The sequence below is a fragment of the Orcinus orca genome, chromosome 5 (assembly GCF_937001465.1).
Source record: "Orcinus orca chromosome 5, mOrcOrc1.1, whole genome shotgun sequence".
Classification (NCBI taxonomy): Eukaryota; Metazoa; Chordata; class Mammalia; order Artiodactyla; family Delphinidae; genus Orcinus; species Orcinus orca.
In genome coordinates, this window is record NC_064563.1 from 78,020,141 (window position 1) to 78,047,773 (window position 27,633).

The 27,633-nt window shown below is 37.8% G+C and overlaps 1 protein-coding gene across 13 annotated transcripts in view; it reads left to right on the forward strand.

Moving 5' to 3' along the window:
• The window catches only part of LRCH3 (leucine rich repeats and calponin homology domain containing 3), a 116,556-nt gene continuing 88,923 nt past the window's right edge, over positions 1 to 27,633 (forward strand). For 2 of the 13 annotated variants that reach the window (XM_033403835.2, XM_033403838.2), the window contains exon 1: positions 241 to 637. In XM_033403835.2, the coding sequence (XP_033259726.1) occupies positions 376 to 637 (262 nt within the window). In that variant the 5' untranslated portion in view covers positions 241 to 375. Of the gene's footprint in view, positions 638 to 27,633 lie in introns of all 13 variants that reach the window. The other 11 variants (XM_049710337.1, XM_049710338.1, XM_033403834.2 and 8 more) reach the window with 11 other exon arrangements.

The window sequence follows — 27,633 nt, forward strand, 5'->3', positions numbered from 1 at the left end:
GTCGAACGTTTCTCCTCTCACTGCCAAAGTTTCTGGCAGCAACGGTGTTAAGCCTTAATATTTAATCCTCCAGTGTTGAGGAAGGAAGGTAGAGAAATTCTGGTGAGAAGCGTTGTCTGGAAGATTTTTTGTTGAGGCATGTTAGAAAGGCTGCTGGGAGCCTAGAGTAGGGAGCTGCTCCAGATTTGTGAGTTCCGTTTTAATTTCCCTTGGAAACCTCACGTGGGCGGAGGCCAGCGCCTGGATGTGCGGGGCTGCACTGAAGCCCTGCCCATCAAGGGACCCGTCCGGGGTCTGTAAGCCCCTTTCCCCGCCCACCCATCATCTGGCCGCGCATGCGCTGAGCCGGCGGGCCGGAGAGTTGTCGGCTGGGAAATGGCGGCCGCGGGCTTGGTCGCTGTGGCTACTGCTGCAGAGTACTCTGGCCCAGTAGCGTCGGGAGGTAACCTCTCCGTTGTTAACTGCGGCCCGAACTCCGGGGCAGGCCCAGGTCCTGGCCCGGGCTCATGGAGCCGCTCCCTCGACCGAGCGCTGGAGGAGGCGGCGGTAACCGGGGTGCTGAGCCTGAGCGGCCGGAAACTGAGGGAGTTTCCCCGGGGAGCGGCCAACCACGACCTGACGGACACCACCCGGGCGGGTGAGTGGGGTGGGGGGTATCCCTGCCAACAGGAGGCCCGGGGCGCGGTCGGAGGCCGCCGCAGCCGATGCGGAGAATCGCGGGTCGTTACGTTAACTGGTCCCATTACTCCTGGTCTGGACCCAGGTACCGGGGAGAAGCCGACTGCCCCAACCCACCCAGCCCTGGGGCCTGCGGGCCAGACCCCGAGCCTGGGGCGAGGCGGACAGCAGCATCTCTTGAGAAAGAGGGCCATAGGGGACTGATGGGGAGTGTTTTACTCTCTTAGAAAATTAACTTGTGCCGCTGCTGAGGTAGACCCTTGCTCCGCCCCGGTTTTTGCAGGCCCTTTCGTATTGGGGATGCCAAATTGACTTTACTAAGATTTAGGTTTGTAGCACGCTCTTAATCGGAGTCGCGTTGGTCGCTGCATTGTCAGGAAAGCATGACTCCCGCATAGGCGTTTTTTTTCAAGAGTTGTTGTTTTTAGTGTGAACCCGAACGCTTTAACTTTTCTTTCTCCCCTTCGTCTAGGTGACTTACCAAATGTACTTGCAAAAATAACGAGAGCCCACCTTCAGACTCTCACTCCTTTCCTCTTTCCTCAGGCCCCCTTAAAAAAAGTTGAAGGAAGAAAACTGTTTAGAAAAGATGCATAGGTTGCCTACCGTATCTGTATTTAATGCTTTTTAAAAACAAACATCAGTTTGCCTTATACATATTTTTTTAACACAGAAAAGAAAATAAATTAGGTAGTATTTGGTTTTCTTAGTTGTAGAGAACAATGTCTGGTTACTGAGGTGTTCAACATAATATGTTTCTCTTGTGTTTAAAATATAGCTTTCTCGGGGAGTAGATTAAAAACAGTCAATCCCCTTATATATAGTGTGGTATGATGTAATTATTTTCATATACCTTTCCTAAGGTGTTAACTTCTCCTATGTTTGTGCACTCATTAAAGATTGCTAAGTATTACATATGATTCACTTATTTTAGAAAGATAAGCAAAACTGTTACACTACTTCAAGAAACTATTCTTTCCAAAGAAACTTTTGCTCTAGTGTAAAATGGAAGGAATCAAATACCTATTTGTTTAATCTTTTTGGAAACAGTTGTACTGAATATAGTTTGTATTTTTTAGTGAACGACATTACGATTAAATTTTCTTGCTGATGTAAATATGAGCAGCCACTTGGCTTTTGCATGTATTCTGAGAGACAACATCTAAAATTGTCATTCATACCCCAGATTTCGCGATTCTGTTCAGGAGATGGCTATATGGCATATGACTGTTCAGGAGATGGATAGCATAGTGATTTCATATGGGCATGAATCATTTCAGTATTAGTACATTAAGCGTGGAGTTAAAGAATACGTTGATCACAGGAGTTTATCTGGCTCACTATCTTACCTGCTTTTAAATAGTTCTAGGACCAGTGTGTTTCGCCTTTAAGAAATATTTTTTTAACTAACAAAACCCAAAGGCATTTATGAAGAATAATAAGTAATCTCAATGAATTTTTTCCTTACTATGCCCTGAATTTTTAATTTGTTATTATCCACACTTATTTTTATTACTTTAATAGTTTCTTTATAAACCAAATTTTTTGTTGGCTGACATTTTATCTGGCCAGAAAAAGTGTAGAGGGGAAGAAAAAGATTACAAGGTACTTTATAACCTATTAGACTAGATTCATTTCTAGCATGTTAGAAATATCACTTATTAAGTGTAAGAAATTTTTGGCAGACCTTGGTGAGTACAAAAATACTGAAATATTCTCTGAATTATTTTAAAGAGGTGATTTGATGTGGATAACATCATTGATTGAGTTTTCACTGTTTACTATTCATTGGTAGGTGTTTAAAATACATTGCCTTGTTAAATGCTTAACAACCATTAAGCATTTAAATATTATTATCCCTCATTTACACATGAGGAATCACTCAGAATTTACAGATGAGTCACTCAGAGAGAATCATATAAATAATATTAGTGGTAGAATTTCAGCCCGGTTCCATCTTACTCTTTTCTCTCCACTATGCCGCACAGCCTTTTTACATACAGATAGATATTACCATTCCTGTTTTTACAGATAGTGAAACCAAGGTTGGGAGAGAAAGATAATTTGCTCAAAGACCTGTAGCTAAAGGCCAAGGAAGGTGTTGTTAGCCGGGATTTGAGCCTAACTGAAATCCTGTTTGAGGTAACTCCAAAACCATAGACTACCTGTTACACAGGGTACTTTGAATTCAGACCCAACTTTTGTTAGCTAAAATGTTTTGTTTGGGCCCTATAGAAAATTTAAAGCCAAAAAAATTATTTGAATGTTATATTAAACTTGCCAGATATATAATAATATATCTGTTCTTTCCTAATGTATAGAATGTATCTGGTAGAGCTGCTGTCCTTACATTTTAAGAAACAGCACATATTACCCATACCATTTATAACTTGACATGATTAGAATTCATCATGCAGCATTTTTTTGAGGTTTTCCCCTCCTGTTTGTTTTAAAAGGTAGATCTTGGGCTTCCCTGGTGGCGCAGTGGTTGAGAGTCCGCCTGCCGATGCAGGGGACACGGGTTCGTGCCCCGGTCCGGAAAGATCCCACATGCCGCGGAGCGGCTGGGCCCATGAGCCATGGCCGCTGAGCCTGTGCATCTGGAGCCTGTGCTCCGCAACGGGAGAGGCCACAACAGTGAGAGGCCCGCGTACCGCAAAAATAAATAAATAAATAAATAATAAATAAAAGGTAGATCTTTAGAAAAAGGGAAATATTTATTTGGGAATGAGTTACTTGATCCAGTGAACAAGGAAAATCTTAAAAGAAATCATGAAAGACTTCTGGGGGCAGAAAGGTTGTAGCTTGGATTTGGGGAGGCAGAAATGAGAAGGAAGGCCATTCCAGGCAGTGGAATGGGTCCCACCCCGACACAAGGGTGTGCACATAATTCAGGGTTAGCCAGTCAATGTAGTCCATCCCTCTGGCAACAGTGATGGTTCAGAGATAGGCACATTTTCCTGTCAGCACATAAGAGAGTTAATTTTTTATTGGAACTATTGAGAAAGAGGCATGCTTTGAACTCTGGGGTTGCTGAGAGAATAGAATGTGAACCTGGAGCTTGCCAATAAATTGAAAGCAGAGCCAAAAGATGGAAAGAGTGAGGCCAAGTTCTGATGGTAACCTTTGAACTTTTGGATCAATAGCCAGGCCTTAAGTTAGCGGTATCCTTGGACTTTCAAATTATGCAAGCTAATAAATTTCTTTTATTGCTTATTCTGAGTAGATTTTTTGAAACAAAATAGGAGTCCTGACTGATACAGTGAGACTGCTCTTGATGAAGTTGTGGGGAGGGCAGCTTGATCAGAATAAATGGTTGGATTAGAGAATATGAGAGCTACCTTTTGCATTTGAGGCAGCTAGATTGATGATAGGTTTGGAGAGAGGGAGAGTAGTCAACAGTCATTCATTCAACAAACATTTATTGACTAAGGGATTTTCAGGTGTAGATATACAAAGAGGACCAAGACACTCTCTGTCCTCAAAGAACTTAAGGGATCTAATGAAATAGAATAAATAGATGTAAAGATTATTTGAATTGTCTAATAATAGCAAAACTTTATGTGTAAGGCATTATGCTAGATGATACAGTGGAAACAAAAACAAGAAGAGACTCTAACCTGTAAGCATTAAAAATCTAGTAATTTGTTTGGCCGGCTGCAATAACAATCCAGGAATGAAAAACAGAGATCACATTGGAAAATAAAAGTGTACAAATGCTGACTGAATTTATTTTTTTTAAAGAGACAATGCATCAAGTTGACTGAGCTATTAAACCTGTAGGACTAGGAAGGTGGTAATGCTACTGATAATAATAATAGTGAACATTTATTGAGCTGTTAGCATATTTCAGGTATTGTACTAAGCTGTATATATAAAATGCACATACAACAACCATGAGTTGTAAGTACTAGTTTTAACCCCATTTTACATATGAAAAAATGTAGACTTGAGATTAATCTGATCAAGGTTACACAGCTAATAAATGACAGAACTGGGATTCAAATTCAGATACATCTGATCCTGAAACTTCTGTTTTTGATAACTAAGCCACTGACAAAGAAGTTTGCTACACAGTTTCTTTAGTTTGCCTGATACCTTTAAGTGTCTGGTAGCGCATCTAGTTAATCTTTAGCAGCAAATAGAAATGTAAATCTGGAACTTTTAAGAGTGAAGTTAGAACTATAGCATAAATTTGAGACAGTCATAATGAAGAGTTTATCTGATTCTTGGAGAAAGAGGGTCACTGATAACCATGGGGTACACCAGCATTTAAAAAGGCAAGAAGAGGAATCAGCCTGAGAAAAAACCATAAACAAAGTTTTGTAACCAGGCCTGTACTAGAATTAGGAGAATCCTAAAGCCAAAGGAACCGTAGTAACCATCTTAAGTTATTTTACAGATGAGAAGCAGTCTCAAAGATTAAGACTTTGTTTAAGATTATATGTAGTGAAGTGGTGCTGTTTTACAGAAGGCAAATAGGGTCATAGTCGAAGGTGTAAGAAATCTTTTCTGAATGGAAGATCGAAAACAAGGAACCAAGGATTCAGCTTTGGGAAAAAGCCTGTGGTTGATGGCAGACGGGGAAGACTAAGATTACACAAAAAAAGGAAACAAATTGAGATGTAGTGGGTGAGCCAGGGTAACACAGTCTTATTGAAGCCGTGAGCGTTAAGGCTTTAAAGAATTGCGGGGGGTGGGGGTGGGGGCAGAAAAAAAGAACTGGGTACTTATTTCCCATGTAAAGAAGAATGAGGAGTGCCTGAAGGCCATTTAATTTTTCAAAAAAGCAATCTGTAAACCACAAAATTATGGTTTTGTTAGTCTTGGAAATATGTACTGGAATGCCAGGTCTTAAGTGGAAATCATATTTTTCTTGGATCCTTATTTATGTATATTTTGTATCAACCACAGTATATGTACTGTGAATTTTTCTACAACAGTGCTGTCCAATATGGTAGCTACTAGCCGTAAGTGGTTATTAAAATTAAAATAAGTTAAAATTTAAAAATTTTGTTCCTGGGCTTCCCTGGTGGCGCAGTGGTTAAGAATCTGGCTGCCAATGCAGGAGACATGGGATCAGGCCCTGGTCCAGGAAGATCCCACATGCCGCAGGGCAACTAAGCCCGTGTGCTACAACCACTGAAGCCCACGCACCTAGAGCCCACGCTCTGCAATGAGAAGCCACCGCAATGAGAAGCCCGCGCACCGCAACGAAGAATAGCCCCTGCTCACCGCAACTAGAGAAAGCCTGTGCGCAACAATGAAGACCCAACGTAGCCAAAAATAAATAAATAAAATAAATTTTTAAAAATTAAAAAAAAATTTGGTTCCTTAGTTGTACTAGCCACATTTCAGGTGCTTAGTAGCCACATGTGTCATATTGGACAGCACATTAGACAGACCTATTGTCTGGTATGTTGGACAGCACAAATAATAGAATTTTTTCATCACAGAAAGTTATATTGGACAGTGATGTTGGGGCATACTGCCCTGAATAGAATTGAAATTTTCTTCTGCATTATTTATTTTTATAAGTCATACTTCTTTGGGCAGTGTCTTTCTATATCCGTGAATACAATAAGCCACCATGGTCACTAGAAATGAAAACACCTAAATATGTTTGAGAAGGCCAGAGGCAAAGGGAGGAGGTAGCAGCAAATGGGGGCTCAATCATAATTACAAGATCTTTGCTAGCATCTCAGGGCTGGGAGGGGATATATAATTTTTTCTTTTAGAAATATCTTGTTAAAGGCTGCTGTTAAAGCATGTCATCTTTGTTAATAGGGGCATTAACTATATATCTGACACATTTATCATCCACTGAGTATTATGTGTTCAAATCAGGAAGCTTCTAAGAGCCTTAGCAATAAGAAAAGAGTAGAAAACACCAAAGCTAATTTTATTTGATTAATCAGACTTTCAATTTAGTATACTTAAAAATCATTCCTTCCGATATTAAGAGTTGTACATGCTCATTGTAGTACAGAAAGTTATAAAGAAGACACTAAAGATCATTTGTAATTCCACTTACCAGAGACAACTGGTAATGAAGCCTGGTTTGAAGTCTTCAAACTTTTTCTTCATGAAATATACATTCTCGGGGCTTCCCTGGTGGCGCAGTGGTTGAGAGTCCACCTGCCAATGCAGGGGACCACGGGTTTGTGCCCCGGTCCGGGAAGATCTCACATGCCGCGGAGCGGCTGGGCCCATGAGCCATGGCCGCTGAGCCTGCGCGTCCGGAGCCTGTGCTCCGCAACGGGAGAGGCCACAACAGTGAGAGGCCCGCGTACAGCCAAAAAAAAAAAAAAAAAAAAAAAAAAAAAAAATATATATATATATATATATACACACACACACACACATTCTCACTTTTTAAAAACTAAAAATGGGATCATACAAAGGCTGTTTTATCATCTAATATTTTTTCACTACATGAGATACAATATCAGAAAATATAGATCTGTAGCATAATTTTTTTTTTTTTTTTTTTGCTGTACGCGGGCCTCTCACTGTTGTGGCGTCCCCCGTTGCGGAGCACAGGCTTCGGACGCGCAGGCTTAGCAGCCATGGCTCACGGGCCCAGCCGCTCCGCGGCATGTGGGATCTTCCCAGACCGGGGCACGAACCCGTGTCCCCTGCATCGGCAGGCGGACTCCCAACCACTGCGCCACCAGGGAAGCCCCCTGTAGCATAATTTTTAATAGTAGTCCACTATAGATATACTGTCTTTTAATTGACCCTCGTGACACACTTCGGGATTGTTTCGACTCTCACCATTACAAATGATATTGCTGAGAGTAACTTAGTGCGTATGTCTTTGCAGACTTGTTTAATTATTTCCTTAGGATAAATTCCTAGAAATATAACTGATTGGTTAAAAGATGCATAGTTTTAGGGTTTTTTTAATACAGATTGTAAAATTGTGCTTCCAAAAGGGTTGTTCAGCTTAGATTTATACCAGTAGTACATGAGTTGTCTTTACTTTGCACCCACTGATTTTATTCTTGATCTGTGTCCGTCTGATAGATGAGAGATAATATCTCCTTGTTCTGTATTCAGTGCATCTTGAGGAGTGTAATTTTTACTACAATAAAAAAGTAGTATATAAATACAAGGGGAAAATATTTATTCTATTTTTTTCTATGTCCTTTTGTCATAGAACGAGCTGATGACAAACAATCAGAAGCTCTTTGTGCAAGTATATAAACTCCTGTATATTTAATTTGAATTCCTTTGTAATTGTAAGAGTAACACATATTTATTATAGAGAATTTAGAAAAACAAAATACACAAGGTAGAGAAAGGAAAAAAGGAATAATACTACTGCATAGATAAATCACTGTGAACATTTTGACATATTCTTCCAAGTTTTTTTTTTAATGCATGTATGTATATATTGAAAAACCTGGTATCAGCTTTTTGTGGTTTGCTTATTTCCACTTCATAGTATATTAGAAATATTATGTCATATCTATTAACATTTTCTTATCATAGAATTGTAATGGTTGCAGAGTATTTAATTGTATCTTTGTACTTAACCAGATCCCTTTTATTGGGCATTTAGACTATTTCTAATTTTTTATTGTTATAAATAATACTATGAACACTTTATATATATAACTCTTTGCTTATATCTCTCATTATTATCTCTTATTGGATAAATTCCTAGAAGTGAAATTGTTCTAACAAATTATATGCAACTTTTAAAATGTTAAGTAAACATAATTTACAAACAAAATTACAAAAGCAGTTACTCATAGAAACAGTGTTGCATATTGTATGTAATTCAACTAGGTTTATAGGCCACCCACAAAAAAAGTAATTTTTTTCTAAACACGAAAGTCAGCTTAACTCACATTTCATACCTCTTTATACCTAAAAACCGTGATCTCCCACATGTCTCTCTCTCTCTCTCTCTCTCTCTCTCTCTCTCTCTCTCTCTCTCTCTCTCTCTCTCTCTGTCTATGAAGAGTGTGTGTTAATGACACAAATTTTTATTGAAGTACCTCTAATCTCAGAGAAGATCTGGGGTATAGAACTTGAAGTTGCCTTAATAGGGAACTTGAAATTTGAAGGCTTGGAATTTTATTAAGAATTCTACCCTATATTATATGTTCATGCTTGTTTTAATACAAATCTGTGGCTTCAAATTACCCACCATTAAGGAAGACCAAACCAAATAAGTTTCTATAATGTTATTCTGTTGCTTTCTGTAATCCACCTCTCCCCCCACCACCCCCAGTATGCTAGTTCCACAAGTATAGATATAATATTGTATATACTACTACTCTTTATAACAAGGTTTCTGTGGAAATACGCATATTGAATTGCAATGTGGGATGCTAAGAACACATCTCAGGAAACAACATTTATAACTCCCCTCTTATAGCTTTACCTCCTGTTTGGAATGAGAAATCCTAAAGCTCTAATATAGTCTCATCCACATGCTTCTTCCTTTCTCTTCTGCTTGAGGAACAGCACAATTTTTATATTGTACTGACACAATGGAAGAGACTTAAAAAGATTACTTGTGTCCTTCCCCACCCCCACTCCCCTCCCCTCCTGCAACAGACACATGTTTTATAAAGAGAAGCAGAGACCATGGGGAAGATCATGGCTGTTGGGTATAAAGCCATCTGAAATAAGATTTAAATTTATCTTTGGGGAAAAATCTGACCTCAACTGTACTGGCATTGTTTTTTAAATAGGAAGGGTAAATAGTAGGATGGTGCCTTTAGGAGGGGTGAGAAGATGTGTTATAGATCATCACAAAATAAATGTTGAGACTAGAAGAATGGCAGCAGTGTTGGGGCCAAGGATTTGTTTCCTGGGGTTCATTTCCTTTTACCGTGGCTGTATTTGGGGGCTAGATGATTAATATTATCGCATATTATAACGTGAAATAGGACTTTTAAGTAGTAACATACGTGTTCATTATTTTTTCAGTTCATTTATGAAGCAGTTATTCCACTGAAGCTCGGAAGAAAATATATGGTTAATATGGTAATTCACAAAAGGAACATTATTTTGAGTTCCTAAAGTAGCCAGTGATATCAAATGCAATGCTACTAATTTTAGAATCATAAAACCAGTCCTAAAAATTTAAGGCATTTCCTTACTTTTAACTTTCTCCCTTGCTCCTGTAAATTTGTAGATTTTTATTATTTGAAGGAAATGTTAAACCAAGGATTTTAACTGGTTAAACATATTTCTTACAAAAACTAGGTAATTGAGTTTTTTCATTAAAAACGGGTTTTTAAAAATGACCTACAATTATAGAGAGTGAAAATATAAGCCACAGAGTAAGAGATTTCTAATAAATACAAAAAACAAATGCTATCCAGAATATGTATAGAATTTCTACAAACAAGAAGATAACACAATAGAAAACTGAGAAAACACTTCAACTGGTACTTCACTAAAGAGGAACTACAAATGACCGATAAATATGTGAAAACCTGCTCAATCTCATTAGTAATCAAGGGAATGGAAAATAAAACCAAACTGAGGTACTTCTCACAGATTGACAGTACCAAGTACTAGAAAGAAAGTAGAGTTGTCCCTCAGTATCCTCAGGGGAATGGTTCCAGGACCCTCCACAGATACCAAAATCTACGGATGCTCAAGTCTCTTATATAAAGAGGGCATAGTATTTGTATATAACCTATGCACGTTCTCCCATATACTTTAATTCATCTCTAGGTTACTTGTAAGATTTAATACAATGTAAATGCTGTGTAAATAGTCGCTGGTGCATAGCAGATTCAAGTTTTGCTTTTTGGAACTTTCTGGAATTTTTTCCCCAAATATTTTCAATCCGAGGTTGGTTGAATCTGCAGATGCAGAACCCACAGTTACTGAGGGCCGACTATAGAGAATTGGGGGCACTCATACAGTGCCAGTGGGAGTTGAAACATACTTAGTAAAGTTGAAAATACACATACTTTGTAAGCCAGAAATTCCAGGCTCTGAGGTACATACCCCAGAGAAACTTGTAGAAGTACACCAGGACATATGTATAAGAATGTTCATAACATTGTTCGTATTTGACAAAATAGAAACAACCCAAATGATCATCAATCGAATGGGTAAATCAGTTATGGTATATTTATGTGATTTCACAGCAGTGAAAATGAATAAGCTACAACTGCATGTAATTACATAGATGAACCTTGGAAACATGTTGAGCAAGTGAAGTATATGACACTATATATGCAGCACAAAGATATTTAAATAAAGTTCAAAAACAAGCATAATCATTCATAAGTGCTAAAACTAAAAGCGCAAGGAAATGATTGCCATAAAAGTTAGGATAATGGTTACTTGTAGGTGAAAGGGAAAACGTTAGAGGAAAGGAGGCAGTGGGTTAAAGGTGCGTGTATTTCTGAAGTACTGAAAATATTCTTTTTTTTTTCCTTTATAACATTATTTTTTCTATGCCATTTACTTGTTGCTTTTTTTTATTATAAATTTATTTTTGGCTGCATTGGGTTTTTGTTGCTGCATGAGGGCTTTTCTCTAGTTGCAGCTAACGGGGGCTACTCTTCGTTGTGGTACACGGGCTTCTCATTTGCGATGGCTTCTCTTGTTGCAGAGCACGGGTTCTAGGTACGTGGGCTTCAGTAGTCGTGGCACGTGGGCTTCAGTAGTTGCGGCACAAGGGCTCAGTAGTTGTGGCTCATGGGCTCCCTAGAGCACAGGCTCAGTAGTTGTGGCGCACGGGGTTAGTTGCTCTGCGGCATGTGGGATCTTCCGCGACCAGGGCTTGAACCTGTGTCCCCTGCATTGGCAGGCAGATTCTTAACCACTGTGCCACCAGGGAAGCCCGAAAATACTCTCTTCTTTAACCTACATTCATCACCTATATGGTTGTTCACTGTATACTTATGTTAAAAATTGTATATTTATGGTTTATTTACTTTTTTCATGTACTTCTTTATTTAGGCTTACTTATTCATTCTTAACTCGTGTATTACTCATAGCACCTCCTCTTTTTTACCTTCTCTTTTTCCATCTCCTCTCTTTACCATCCCCCTTCCCCAGTCAGGCACTTTTCTTGCTTCACAAAGAACAATATTTTTTACTGTCACAATGAACAATATTGTCTTTTTTCATACTAGATTGGGAGCTTCTTAAAGAAGGTATATTAGTTTTCTCTTGCTGAATAAAAAAATCATTATAGACTTAGCAGCTTAAAACAACATTCATTTATTACCTTACATCTCTTTAGGTCAGAAGACTGGACTTAGCTGAGTTATCTACTCATGGTCTTACAAGACCAAAATCAATGTGTTGGCCAGGCTGAACTCTTATCTGGAGTCTTAGGGGAAGAATTTCCCGGATCATGCAGATATTGGCAGAATTCAGTTCCTTGCAGTTATAAAATTGAGGTCCCCATTTCCTTGCTGGTTGTTGTTTTGGGGCTGCTCTGAGGTTCTGGAAGCTATCCACATTCCTACAACATGGCCGCCTCCACCTTCAAGCCAACAGTGGTGTGTCCTGCTTGGAATCTCTGACTTCTGCTATCAGCCAGAGGACTTATTTGATGAGATTGGGTCTAGCCAGATTATCTCTCTTTTGTTTAATTCAGAGTCAGTTGGTAAGTAATTACTTAATCATATCTGCAAAATCCCTTCTGCCACATAAGGAATGTAATCAGTGTATATTTCATATTAACAGTCCCAGGGATTAGGGTGGGAGATCTTGGGGGCAATTTAGGATTCTTCCCACCATAGACGGTTCTGTCTCACTTTCTTTTTATTGTACATCACTTAGTACAATACCAAATATCCTTTGAGTGTTTATTGTTTGGATGCGTGGATGGATGGATGGGAGGGTGAGTGAATGAGAGGGCAAAAACAGGAAATGAAGAGCCTATTCTCTTTCTTAGTTTAGGAAAGAGTGACAACTGACTAGTGTGTGACTGGGTTTAATGAGGACCCTTGGCACTTCAATGATACAGTAGGATTCAATCAAAACATTCTCAAGCATAATACCAGTGAATATACTTCCCTTTTATGTCAAAAGTCAGGAATTCAGACCCTCTTTAATTGGTGTCATAGAGGATAAGAGTGATGATGTTATTGATACATGTGCTAAGAGTAAGTACCCCAAAATATAACCAGTAGCAATTGAGAATTTTTAGGTGTTTGAAAATTTTCAAAATAGGACCTTGATTTGGTAATAAAAGAAGTAAAACAAATTTTAAACTCCTTACAGTGAAGTAGGCTTTCCATGTATATTCAGTATTTATAACTTTGATAATTAAAAGTTTTTGTAAGGCTCAGATATCCAAGGAGACTCTTAGCCTGGTAAATATGTGATCCTTTTTCTAGATCAATAACATTGTGATTTCTGGTCATCTATTATCAAGTGACAGACCATACTCAAACTTCAGTGTGCATAAAATCCCCCATTGCAATTTTAAAAACATGTACATTCCTGAGTCAAGACCCTAGAGAGTCTGATTCAGGAGACCTGGGGTGGGGTCCATTAAGCTGCATTTTTAACAAGCAACCTGTTAGTTCTAGGTGCAGTTGGCCTAAGAGCTACCACTTAAGAAATTCTTCTATAGACTCTGCTACTTTACTCTAAAATTCATTTAGGAAAATAGTAATTTTTCACTTCCTAAAGATATCTTGATTAGGTAAGCCAAAGATTTTATTCAATTGAAAACAAATTTTTTAAAGTATAAAATACAGACTTTATTTTGCAAAACTGGGTACTTTGATGTAGAATAAACACTTGAAAGGTTGGTTTATTTGTTTTAAAGCTAGTGTCACTGAAGAACTGTGTTGTTACAAATAGATAACCAATTTACATGAAGAAATAAACTATGAAAATTGAGCATGTATGGTTAGTCAGGGTCTTAGTTACGAGCAGCAGAAACCAGCTGTGGTTATGAGTAGCCCACAAAATCTCTGGGAGGACTGGAGAACCAGGCTGGAAGGATAAGTAACCAGGAATAATGCCCAAAATCATGTGCCAGAACTTATCCTGTGAAGACACCACAAGCATTGCCACCTGGGGACAGATACCTCAACTTGCACCACTAGCACCAGTGAATGATAATGGATAACTCTATACCAGCACTGGAGCATTTGCCACCACTACCTGTGAAAATTGGGATGTATTGTTTCCATTCTGCTTTCAGTTCAAGGTTAGGGGAGGATGTGTCTACTTGGGGGAACCTAGATCATGTGCCTGTGCCCCTAGCTGCAAGAGAGTTTGGGAAAGCAAGCATACTGTGTGGCATTTTTCAGCTTCTGTTGAGGTTAAAAACTCTGTTTCAGAAAAGGAATAGTGTTTAGATCCTGGGCAGCCTAAAAAAATGGCATGTGTCTAACTACAAGTTGTATTTAATACTAAAATCAGGTAACCAGTCAGGCCTTTAGTGGAGTGTATAATTATCGTAATGCACAGTAAGCAATATATATGATGTGACGATAGGTAGTTTACCGATTGTAATTAGTGTAACTTTTCTACAACTAAACGTTCTATTGCTTGGTTCAGTTGGGAGAGGAGGAAAAGATTATTCATTGACTCTTTTCAAGGGGTACCTTCAGTTTTTCTTTTTTTTTTTTTTTTTAATTCTGAGAGTACCCTCAGTGTCTTTTTAAGATCTGAAGGCTGCATTAATTTCAGAAGAAGGATGAACAATGTTGCCTACCTCCTGTCCTTTCAATTGTCTGCTGTGTCCCAAATCCCAGTACCTAGGGACAGTATTCTATTGTCATTTTCGCCCCATAGTAAGAAATTTTTGACAACAAATGTTTATTTATATATTATGTGCATATACTAATATACTAAAATTATATGTATTATAAAATAGACATGAAACAAAATTTAAAGGAGAACTTAAGCATAAATAGAAATAAAAGTTCTAATGTTTTTCTTCCACACTCCAGTGGATCATTTGATGTAGCCCCTGGCTAGTAGGCTCACATTCCTCCTTTGAAGACTGCTGTGATTCAGACGGTGATTAGCCTCTTCATGATCTTTCAGTAGGAGAAAGGGAATTTTTTTTTTTTTTTAATTTTTGGCTGTGTTGGGTTTTCGTTACTGCGCGCAGCCTTTCTCTAGTTGCGGCGAGCAGTCTTCTTCTCATTGCATGGGCTTCTCTTGTTGCGGAGCACGGGCTCTAGGCGTGCGGGCTTCAGTAGTTGTGGCTCGCGGGCTCTAGAGCACAGGCTCAGTAGTTGTGGCGCACGGGCTTAGTTGCTCCGCAGTATGTGGGATCTTCCCGGACCAGGGCTTGAACCCGTGTCCCCTGCATTGGTAGGCAGATTCTTAACCACTGATCCACCAGGGAAGTCCTGGAGAAAGGGAATTTAATGTTAAATATCCGAAAGCACTCTAGGCCCTACTTTGAGGCAATATGGGAAATGAGAGACCGTCTGAAGTATGGAACCCAAGGGTAGAGAGCTGTGACCTCTTGAAAAGGAAGGATATTAGAAGACAGAGACTTAAGGAATTTCTTGAAGCGATGCTATAGATGACGAGGGATTCCTTTTATAGCATGTACAAAACAAACCATTGTGTATATGAAGTGGGCTGAGCTGCTCCCATGGATTTGAAGGGGTGGGGTTGAGTAGGGTAGGGGCAATGTTACTTTGGGAGTAAGAAGATGTTTCTTCTCTGACTGCTTTTAAGATTGTTTTCCCTTTGTCTTTGATTTTCTGCAGCTTGATTATGATGTGGCTTTCTTTTTTTTTTTAATATTTATTTGGCTGCGTTGGGTCTTTAGTCGCAGCACGCGGGATCTTTCGTTGCCGCGCACAGGCTCTTCATTGTGGTATGGGGGCTTCTCTCTAGTTGTGGCACGTGGGCTGTAGAGTGTGCAGGCTCAGTAGTTGCGGTGCGCGGGCTTAGTTGCCCCGCAGCATGTGGGATCTTAGTTCCCCAATCAGAAATCGAACTTGCATCCCCTGCATCGGAAGGTGGATTCTTAACCACTGGACCACCAGGGAAGTCCCTGATGTGGCTTTCCTTATGTGTCCTACTTGAGGTTTGCAGAGCCTCTTGCATATGTGGATTGAAAAATTCTTGGTTGTTATTTGGTTTCAGTAACACAAGTTTTTCTGTTTTCTTGGTTGACAAATACTATTCAAAGTCATAATTACTCTTTTTGTTATGACTTGCTTTTCCTAGGGTACTATTATTACATAGTATCTTCTTTTGAAATTTTCAAGTATGATCTATGGGTCTATAAAGTTTTGTTATTCAGAGTGTGGTTTATGGGCCAGCAGTGTGGCATCACTTAGGACCGTGGTCCCCAACCTTTTTGGCACCAGGGACCAGTTTCATGGAAGACAATTTTTCCATAGACCAGGGGGTGGGGTGGGGGGGTGTGGGGGGGTGGGGGTGGTTTAGGTGGTAATGTGAGCCATGGGGAACCATGGGGAGCGGCAGATGAACCTTTGTTTGCTCGCTACTCGCCTCCTGCTGTGCAGCCTGATTCCTAACAGGTCACAGACCAGTACCGGTCTGCAGCCCGGGGGTTGGGGACCCCTGACTTAGGATTTTATGAGAAATGCAGAATTTCAGGCTCCATCCCAGAATTAGAGTCTGCATCTTAATAAGACCCCCAGGTGCTTATGAGAACATTACAGTTTTGAGAAGCACTGCTCTACAGGTAATCAGGTAATTGAGGTTGCTCTTCTTTTCCCAGAGGGTCTCTGAGCTTAGTAAGTAGTTGACCCCAGTTATTCTAACCCCATGCCACAGAGGTCAACCAAATTGAGCACCCTCAACACCAGTCTGTTAAAAAAAAAAAGGGGAAAGGTGCACTAGGCAAAGAAGAAAGTTATGCCACCAGTTACTTTGTTCCAGGATATGATATGCTCATGATCTGGACATATCATGGATATGTATATGGCTAGAATTAAATGTGATGTTAACAAGTCCTTTTGGACTGTGCCTTGGCTCAGCTGGGCCACTGCCAAAGTTACGCTCAAAAGGTAAAAAAAAGCCTTAGTATGTCATCCTATAGGTGTAGTAAGGATGCCAGCTTGTGCAGAAACCCCAACCTGTGTCCACAGCTCAATCTTCTTGTGTTTTTTGGTCCCCACTTCTATTATGAGGATTGGGGCTTTCTACCCAAAATTGTTATACCGTAAGCAGGTTTTTATTTCTCATTGGATATTTGTTTCTCGTATTTGCTTTTATCTTGTTTTATCTTGTTTATCTTGCTTATGAAGACACTGTTTAGTAACAATAGAAACAATATTCTTGAGGTCAGATCAACAGCAACCAGCATAAGTTTATTAATTTTGCTGTCTTATCATAGTGCTTGCAATTTGTAAACACTTCTTTATTTTCCAACATAACATAATGACAAACACAGCTTAGAGACTTACTTTCTATAGAATCTGTATCTTGATTATCCTCTCCTTTTGTCACAAAAGAAAGACAGTTTTTCATAATAGGTATAGATTTCTTCACAGCACCCTTTATGTTATCTCTGCTTTTTAGGATCCTTCTGGACTTAAGGATTTCTTAGAGATTCAAGAAGTTTATAACTGGCTCTATCTGTTGTGTTCCATACTCGCATGTCACTGCCTAAACCCTTCCCATGTGGGAGCCCTCCTCTTGAGCAAGCCTTTCCCCATCCCAGCATTGCTGCTGAGAACTTGAAAATTGCATTCCAAGAACAAAAAGATTTTCTAGATCCATCTTGTTTCCCGCCTTCCCCCAAATAAAGCATTTGTTATCTTTAAGCAGTCTTGGTTCCTTCTAGTGAGCAATAGGATACAAGATTACGATCTGTCTACTGGAGCCTCCTTTTATATCATTTCACATGACAGCTGATACCAGACAGGATGGCATCAGGAACAACTTAGATACTTTATGTGAAGGAGTAGGAACCTTTCAAAGTCATGAATGTGGATAATTTTAACTCCTATTTGACCAAATTCTTTTCTTACTCCAGTATTAAAGCTGTTCAGTTGAGTCTCACTTATGTTCTAATCTGAGTTACCAGCTTTTCCTTTCCTTCATACCAGTATAGTCATATTTTATGTACCGTGTTACTATATATTGTTATACCAAGCTATATTTTGAGTGAAAGTACTATCAAAAGCTTCAGAAATATTGACATTTAAATGTCACCTTGTGACTGCTCATTTTCAATAAATCTCATGTATATGGTGCCACTGAACCCATATTTTTGAAGGCTCCTGAATTTAACTTCCTTAGTGTCCTCAGTGTAGTTAGTCTGATTTCCTTTGTGTATCCAGTAGATTAATCAGGACCAATTTCACCAAAGATTTATTTTCTTTCTTTAAACAAAGGAATATTTCATATGCGTAATGACTTTCTAGCAAAATGTATTTAAACTAACATACTAAGTAATTTAACAACCATTACTTAAGTTCAATGTAAAATAATATTATGATCAAGAATAAATAGTATTGAATTATTTCATGTACTCTGTGCCTCAGCAAGTGATGGTTTTTGCGGAATACAGTATATTCTTTGCTGTCTTACATTATGCTGTCTTGTCAAAAAGATAATTTTTTACTTTGCCAGGGTTCTTGGTATGACTCAGAACTTTCCATTTTTCTTTAACTTGTGTTACTATTATCATTAGAGTACGTATCAACTATTATCCTTAGAGTACGTATCAAAAGTTTGAGTTATTTCTTCCTCCAGTTTCTTCTGGAGGAAGAAACCTTACAGCAACATAAATATATCGCAGTTGCAACTTCATAGTAATATAGTGTTCAAGTTTCTTAGTATATTTTCCAAATGCGGACAAACACAGAAACAGAGATAATTACAGAATACCAATCATTTAGCTTCTCTGAGAAAATAGAAAGAAGAAAAATCATATTGCTCTTAGTTGCAAACGTTCAAATTACTGTCTTGGACTAGAAATCCTAGCCCTGCTCTACCAATACACAAGTCTGTTGGATTTACCCTAGCTTCCCATAGAGCGCCGGTTGTCAAAGTGTGGTTCCTAGACTAGCAGCAACAGCATCACATGGGAAATTGTTAGAAATACATATTATTGTGTCTCACCCCTGACCTATAGTATCAGAAATTCTTGGGATAGGGCCTTGCAATCTGTGTCATAACGTACCCTCCACGTCAACCTGATGCATGCTAAAGTTTGATAGGCATTGCCATGGAACATAGAAAATCTCATAGTAATTATATAATTATTTCTAAAACTTCTCTATTAAATTCAGAGCATCAGTTATTTTTAACAGTTCACAAACTAAAGAATTTATCTAAATTCTAAAGTTCCAATTTTGAAGGGCCAATATTTTAAAATCTTTGTGGTTACAACTCTGCATAGGAAGTCCTAGTGCATTGCTTGCTGCTATATGGAAACTTTGTTATATCATTCCCCCACCATACTTATTGTTAAAACTGGAAAACTGCCTTTTGCTTTTTAGAAACCATTGAGTGGTGGGGGAGGAGTAAAGCTTTGATCACAATATAAAAACATTTTATTAAAAGTTTTATTAAATACCTCTTAAAATTTATAATAATCCCTTCCCCCCCAATGTAAAGGAATAAAAATTCCAACAGATACTGAAAAGCAGGCCAGGGAGCATGAGTAAGACTTAGAAAAGTAACCCCTATCGCTTCCCGTTATAATTTTCAGCCTTCCTATTTTAAGATGTGAAGGAAAATTCAGTCCAGTGACACAGCAGGGTATAAGTATACTGTAGTTATATAATCTATAATCCCTATGGATCTTAAAGGTAATATTTAGTAAGAGTCTCTGTCTGAAGAAGTAATTTAATGGTGCTGTATGATATCTTTTATGTATTAAATGGTATCTCTTTAAAAATCCTGATTTTCACTAGCTTAATGCTGTTGCCTATTAATCGTATGCCTGTTTTTCAGCATTTTAAAATAGTAATTTATAGTATGATAATGTTTTGTGTAAGTATATTTATGCATGGGCTTTGAATTCAGAGATATCTAGGTTTGAATTTCAATTCATTCACTTACTAACTTTGTGTGACCCATAGGCATGTTTCCTAACCTTCCTAATGGCAGTTTCCTCATCAGGACAATGCCTGCCTCTGTAAGGATATTTTTGTGGATTAAACAAGATTATAGCCATATGGAACAATTAACAAATGTTCTAGTGCTTATATGTGCTCAGCAAAAGTTAGCTTCCTTTCTTTTTCTCCTTTCTTTCCCCTGTTTAATTCAGTGCCATATTTATTTGGTAAGAATGTATTTTGTGCCTATGTCTCAGGCACTCTTTTAGGAATGGATATAGGTTTTTTCCCCCGTGTTTTTTTGTTTGTTTGTTTGTTTTAATATTTATTTATTTGGCTGCACCAGGTCTTATTTGCGGCGCGCTGGATATTCATTGCCACTTGCAAGATATTCATTGCAGCATGCGGGATCTTTTTAGTTGCAGCATGCGTGATCTCTTAGTTGTGGCATGCAGGATCTAGTTCCCCAACCAGGGGTCAAACCTGGGCCCCCTGCATTGAGAGCACGGAGTCTTAACCATTGGACCACCAGGGAAGTCCCTAGTTTTTTAAAATATATAGAGATTGTTTTTTTAAATATATATTGAATCTAAAATAAACCAACCCCAGTTTGTTACAAAATGTTTTCAATTTTTTCAGTCTTATTTTACATTTCATTATGGAGTCATAAAGTATATATAACAGGATTAAATTGATACATTGTACTGCCATGGTTCTTTTTTTTTTTTTTTTTTTTTTTTTTTTTGCTGTACGCGGGCCTCTCACTGTTGTGGCCTCTCCCGTTGCGGAGCACAGGCTCCGGACGCGCAGGCTCAGCGGCCATGGCTCACGGGCCCAGCCGCTCCGCGGCACGTGGGATCTTCCCAGACCGGGGCACGAACCCGTGTACCCTGCATCGGCAGGCGGACTCTCAACCACTGCGCCACCAGGGAAGACCCTGCCATGGTTCTAAACGGACATGTGGCCCCCAATATAGAAGATAAAGATGGTTGATTGGTTACTACTGGTAATTGGTATCATGTTTTCCCAGAGTTTTTTGTTGAAGTCATTTTTTTTAATGTATGATTTAGTTTCCTTCTGATTGTACTTTAAAAGTTTCATTTTACTTTGACTTTTTGGATTATCATTTTAAGGATTTCTTTTAAAATTTCTGGAGAAATTCTTTATTTTAGTTATCTTTAGATTTTATATTACTTAAAGTAAGAAGCTATCAAATAAAAATATTATGTTTGGCTGCAAATTTTCCATCATTAATAATTATATTTGTAAAATATATACAATGTCCTTTTTCAAAAAACAGAGTTCTCATCCTTTTTCATTACACAATTTTCACATTTCAAAATAAGGTGACTTTATCATCCCAGTGCAGCATATGTCACCAACAAAAGAAGATTAGAACCCAGGTCTCCAGACTACAAAGATAATTCTCTTAACTAAGTTAAATTAGAGTTCTAAGTTTGATTTAATTTTTCACCCTTCTTGTTAAATTTCTTTAATATTTTTATCATAGCCCAGCTTTAGAAATATGTACCAAAATTTTATCAACCTACATACATTTTTCAGCATCCCACACTCCTAGGATATGTGGAAAACAAAAATGGCGGGGGGAGCTATTTTTCCAAATCATTCAGTATACATTATTGCTTTCCCTGGGTAATATGTATGCAAAGTGGTAAAGCATGGTATGTAGGCCTTCTTAGACTTCAGCATCCTTGATAGCTTTTCCAGTAAGACTTTTTTTTTTGGTTCATTCAGCGCTCAGTTCCAAACTGACTGCCCTGGAGCCTCTCCAGGCAGTGGACAGAGGGTGGATAGAAGGGCTGGAAAAAATTCAATGTATCTTGGTGTTATAGAAATGAGACCTTTACTCTGGCAATAGGAATTCACGTTTCAAAAGCTGATGATTGTCAAGCTCATCTAAAAGACTTTATGAGAATGCAGAAATAGTTGCTGCTTTTTTAAAACTTGGCCATTTCTAAAACAAAATTTGTTTTTGCTCTAAATAGCCTTTCATATTAATAAGCAAAGTATGTAGTTGGTTATTTTTGAATTAGTTCTCTTCTTTAAAATGTGTTGGGAGACAGCATTCCAAGCAGGAGAGAAAAGGGGCAACTGTATCATAGTTTAAATGAAAATATAGAGTGTTGCAATGAAAAATAAAAATCCATTTACCTAGATTTAGTTGTGCTAAAAATAGATGGCATTGCTCTTGTCAGTAATTAAAAGTTAAGTACTAATTTGGGGTTAAGGGGAGCCTCTTGAGATAGTAAAAAAAAAAATCTCAGACAGTTGCTAGAAACATCTTGTTTTAAGTTGTGAAGAAATAATGATCAACAAAAGCATCTACATAAAATCGGTATTTAGCAATTTTACACATGTTCTGTAAAATAAAAGTTTGGGATTTGAACATTCAAGTATTAACAATGAGACCAAATTGCTCTCCAGTAGGAGGCTAGGAAACTTTGGTCATCATTAGTGAGCTAAAGTATAGAAGATTACCAGTGCGAAGAAGTCCAGGATCAAGGTATCAACATGGTTGCTTCCTTCTGAGGGCCAAGAGAGAAACTGTTCCATGCCTCTGCCCTAGCTTCTGCTGGTTTGCTGGCAGTCTTTAGTGTTCCTTAGCTTTAGAAGCATCACTTTGATCTCTGCCTTCATTGGCATGTGGTGTTTTCCCAGAGAGTGCATGTCAGTGTCCAATTTTCCCCTTGAGGTAACAACATGGATCAATTGGATTAGGATTCACCCTAATGACCTCATTTCAACTTGATTCCCTCTGTAAAGAGCCTGTCTTCAAATAAGGTCATATTCTGAGGTACTGGGGGATTAGAACTGTAACATATCTTTTTGGAAAGATAAAATTCAATCCACAACAAGTGTTAAGTTCAGTTAAAGAGAAATAAAGTTCTAATTTTGCACACCTGAAAAAGAAAAAGATTACCAGTGCGATATTTAAAAACTGCATTAAGACTATAATTGGTTTTATGGAATGACTGAATTGGAGAATAAAAAGGTTGTTTGAATATCACTTTGTCTTCATCCTTTTGGTGAATAAAAAAAAAATAACCTGTTATTTTTACCAGTAAATCCTCAATTTGATTTAACAATTACACTATGAAGAAACCATTTCTGGAAAGCTGATTAAAATTTTAAATAGGGTAATGATAATACACTTGGCCATAATTTAAATTCTGCATACATTTTGCAGAGAATTTTACAAGAATGTTAAGTTTTAAACAAGTGCTATTTCATGCTTTTAAAAATAAATTTAGGCTAAGCACTTAAAAAAAGAAAGACAAAAACATGTTCAAAGTAAATACTAAGTCAGTAAAGGGATTCCATTGTGAAAGAAGGCTGATGATACATCTCAAGTACTGACAGAAATTAACCCCACCATAGTAAATTATAAATTCAAAGTTGAAATTCTTTCATTACACTGAAATTGTCAAAAATTTTTGAATAAGCAGTCAACTGAATATTTTCATTTTATGGTATTTGTTGAGGATATAATATACCTAATAAGACGTTTCTGTGAAATTAAGTATAAATATGGGCCTGGAAGTAGGTTTAAACATTTCAATAGAGATCAAAAATTAAACCCCATACACTTTAAAAATATTAGCAGTTTATTAGGAATTCTTCCCTTTCTCACTTGTACTAGTAACAAGTTACTGGTCTCAGTATTTTAATCTAGACAGTTGGTCAATCTGTATAACTACAACAAAAAAAAAATAGGCATTAATCTTTTAATGAAAAAGGAATAATATATAGAAACCCTTAGGTTTTGGAATACATAGAAACTCTTAGATTTCTATATTTTACCTTTTCAGGTTTATATATGCAAGTCTTATATTAATAGTCATATATTTTAAGATGGGAAAACAAGTTACTTCTAACAATTTTTTTTTCTAGTAGCATGTTACTATGTTAAAAAGATTTGACAGTGCATTCATTTAACCTGGTGATCTTCTATTAACAACAAATTAAACCTTATTGTGAAGAAATTCTTTATAGTACCATGGCCAGATTTCCTAATTTTAGGGAAGGCCAGACATGCTGCAGTTAAAGTTTGTTGTGATGAGATTATAATAAATTTGTTCAAAGAGTTTATGAAGTTTTAACTTTTAAGGTGCTAGAGAGAAACATAAAAAGATATCACTGTATCATCTAAAAATTTGACTGTTTTGATCATAATCTATACTTTCAATTTTATAACTGATTAAAACCAAGATCTGCCTCATAATAAGGCTCATTTTGGCATCTCTGTAAATGCTGCTGTGTGAAAGTAAAAATAAGGAAAATAAGTTGTGATAGTCACATTCATAACTTTCATTAAAAAATATGTATTCCCTGAATTAGTCATATCAGGTGGTCATCATTCAGTATGAATTCCAATGTTATAAACAAAAATAAGACATTAATGGATTTTCTCTACTTATTTTTAACAGTCTACTTCATTTTTGCTGATTATCAACATCCCTATTATTGAATTCCTGGGCCCTTCTAGTTCACATTGCTTTTGACTTTGGGGATTGTTAATTATAGAGATTGGATCTTATTAAAGTATTTGCTTCACTCAGAAGTCAGATAGGTCAGTGGCACTCCCTCTTAAAACGTGCCTAATCTTTTTTTCTTAGTAATGACACCATTCATGGTGGTCTGAATTTTTATACTCTAATGTAGAAATTAAAATTAGCATCGTGTTGAGATTTTGAAATATTTTCAGTCCTTGAAGTTTTTGCTACATACCCTATACACTTCCCATTATTTTCTTCCTCTAAGGAATCAAGAGATTTCTTCAAGGTCCTTGCTTTCTGAAAAGGAAGAGCAATCTTATGACAGACCATTTGTTTTTTTCTTTCTGTCTCTCCAACAGGTGGGCAGTGGTCAGAGTCCTGACTCTCCTAGTCCTCCTCTGACCTCACGCCAGCAGGAAGGCAGAGGGCTCCTCGTTACTGCTGGTTAGAGGTGGAAGTCCAGGCTCCCCATAATGTCTCCACTGATCCCACATCATGGGGAGTGGGGCCACATTACCTTCTAGTAGGCATATAAGTCCCGGCTCCTTCCTTGACCCTCTTTGACACCACACCAGTGGAGACTGGTGGGGAGCCACTAAAATGTTAAGTTACAGTTCTGCAAGGGTGGAAGTTTAGGCTCCCAGTTAGCCTTTGTTCCATGGGTGGGATGAGGCCACAATTTTTTTGTGAGATGTTTGGCTGAAGTAGAGTGGTTACTGTCTAAAAGTTTTCTGTCTTGTTAAGTTGCCCCTTTCCTGGTCCTTTGGACAGAGAAAGCAGGCTTTTGTTGGTTTGTTGGTTTGTTTGTTTGTTTGTTTTTGTCTCTTCCCATTGGTGTTTCTGGATTGCCAACTTGGAGATGTCAGCTCCAAGTCTAGGATACATGAGGCAAAAAGAAAACCCAGGGAACTGATCACCATGTCATTCCTTGGGTCTTGAAGTCCTTAGTTGTCTTGTTTTAACCCTTTAGAATCTTATGTTTTTTGGTTTTTTTTTTTTGAGGTATGCGGGCCTCTTACTGTTGTGGCCTCTCCCGTTGCGGAGCACAGGCCCCAGACGCGCAGGCTCAGCGGCCATGGCTCACGGGCCCAGCCGCTCCGCGGCATGTGGGATCTTCCCGGGCCGGGGCACAAACCCATGTCCCCCTGCATCGGCAGACGGACTCTCAACCACTGCACCACCAGGGAAGCCCTAGAATCTTATGTTTGTTTTAGATGTGATTGCCAGGATTTTTAGTTTAGTAATAGGGAAAAGTACATCTGCTTTATCTTCCTGGAAGCAGAAGTCACTGATTGGCATTTAAAATTATATAAATTTACTACCTTTAGTTAAAAACAATTTAAAAAGAATATCCATATATAAGTAATATGACTTTAAAATGAAAAGCATTAGATCTAGTATTCTCATTTCTGACCTTTCTGGGTTGTATAATTAATAGCTAAAATAAAATGATTTTTATTGCATTCTCTCAACAAAATTTTCATGTCAATGGCATAGTGGTTGAAAGCATAAAGGAAATAACTAAATATAGAGTGTTTTTTGGATTTAAAATTTTGGAGCAAATTTAAAGAGAAAGTTTAAAAAGTGTAACAAACTTTTATCAGCCATCACAGTATCTTCATTTAATGGGCAAATGTTTATGTTCTTTCTCCTTGGTATTTGTTAGCCTGTGGGAAGCACCCTAAACAGTATCATTGGGATTTGTTAAATAGTTACCAAATCATATTTTAAGTTATTACTTTTATATAATTCTTTAGGGACTTGATCTTCCTTAAGAATTTTAGTTTTTATTTCTTACTGTATTATTTCATATTGAATGTGTATTTTAGAAACTTTTAATAATTTGTATTTACCATTTCTTTATGTGTTAAAGGATATTATCCCTATAATATTCTTCTGAAGTTTGTATAGCTTAGTGTTAAAAATCTCTTATACAGAATATTTGTCATAATCTCAGGCCCTTTTAACATTCACAACAGTGACTGTTCTCATACAAAGTGATAGTACTGTATATGTGGGTATTGCATAATGGGCTTTATTTGGTAAGGATGATGTCATTGCGTGGGATGGCCTGAAGGAGTTATTAGAAGAACATAAGACTTTTAACTTTTAACTACTAGCATTTCTTAATAAATGCCATACAGTTGAAAACATTAATTTGTGTTTGGACTGGCTTAGCTTTAGAGATTTAAAGAAATAAGTTCTACTGTTATAATTACAAAGCTGAATAGAATGAAATATCAAACACTTTTTTTTCCCCTGGGAAAGAGAAATGGAGTTAGGAAGGAAAGAGATAATAAACAATTTACATTTTTTTTTACACAGTTATGAAGCTAACTTTTTGAGATTTGGGATTACAGAATACTTTCTGTAGTTTTGGGTTTTTTTTAAAGATTTATTTATTATTTATTTTTCTTTATTTTTTGTCTGCTCCGGGTCTTAGTTGCGGCACACGGGATCTTCATTGAGGCATGCAGGATCTTTTGTTGCAACGCACGGGCTTCTCTCTAGTTGTGGCGTGCGGGTTTTCTCTCTCTAGTTGTGATGTGCAGGCTCCAGGGCTCATGGGCCCTGTAGTTGTGGCGTGTGGGTTCCAGAGTGCATGAGCTCTGTAGTCTTGTGGCATGCAGGCTCTCCAGTTGAGGTGTGCAAGCTCAGTAGTTACAGCACATGGGCCTAGTTGCCCCATGGCATGTGGTATCTTAGTTCCCTGACCAGGAATTGAACCTGCGCCCCCTGCATTGTAAGGTGGGTTCTTTACCATTGGACCACCAGGGAAGTCCCCAGAATACTTTGAATTTTTGTTTCTTTAATTTCTGTATTATTTGGTTTATTGCCAAGGTATAAGATACGGCTTTTAGAAAAGTCCGTAATTTTGGAGGAAGATTTTTAACGTACATATCACTAAAAAGAGGCAGATTACATTTATTTTCTACTTTGAGTACTATACATTTTTTATTGTGATAAAATATAGGTAACAAAATTTACCATTTAAATCATTTTTAAGCGTACTGTTCAGTGGCATTGAGTAGATTCACATTGTTGTGCAACCATCACCACTGTATCCATCTGCATAACCTTTTCATCATCCCAGAGTGAAACTATATTAAACAGTATCTCTCCATTACCTCTTCTCTCTACGACCAGTAACCATTCTACTTTCTGTCTCTGAATTTGAGTATTCTAGGTGTCTCATATAAGTGGAATCATACAATATTTATCCTTTTGTGTCTGTTTTGTTTCACTTAACATAGTGTTTTCAAGGTTCATCCGTGTTGTAGCATGTATCAGAATTTCATTACTTTTTAAGGCTGAAGAGTATTTTGTTTTATACATATACCACATTTTGTTTATCCATTCATCTGTTAATGGACGTTTGGACTGTTCATTGGGTTGTTTCCACCTTTTGCCTATTGTGAATAACGTAGCTGTAATATTGGTAGACAAATACCTGTTCGAGTCCCTGCTTTCAG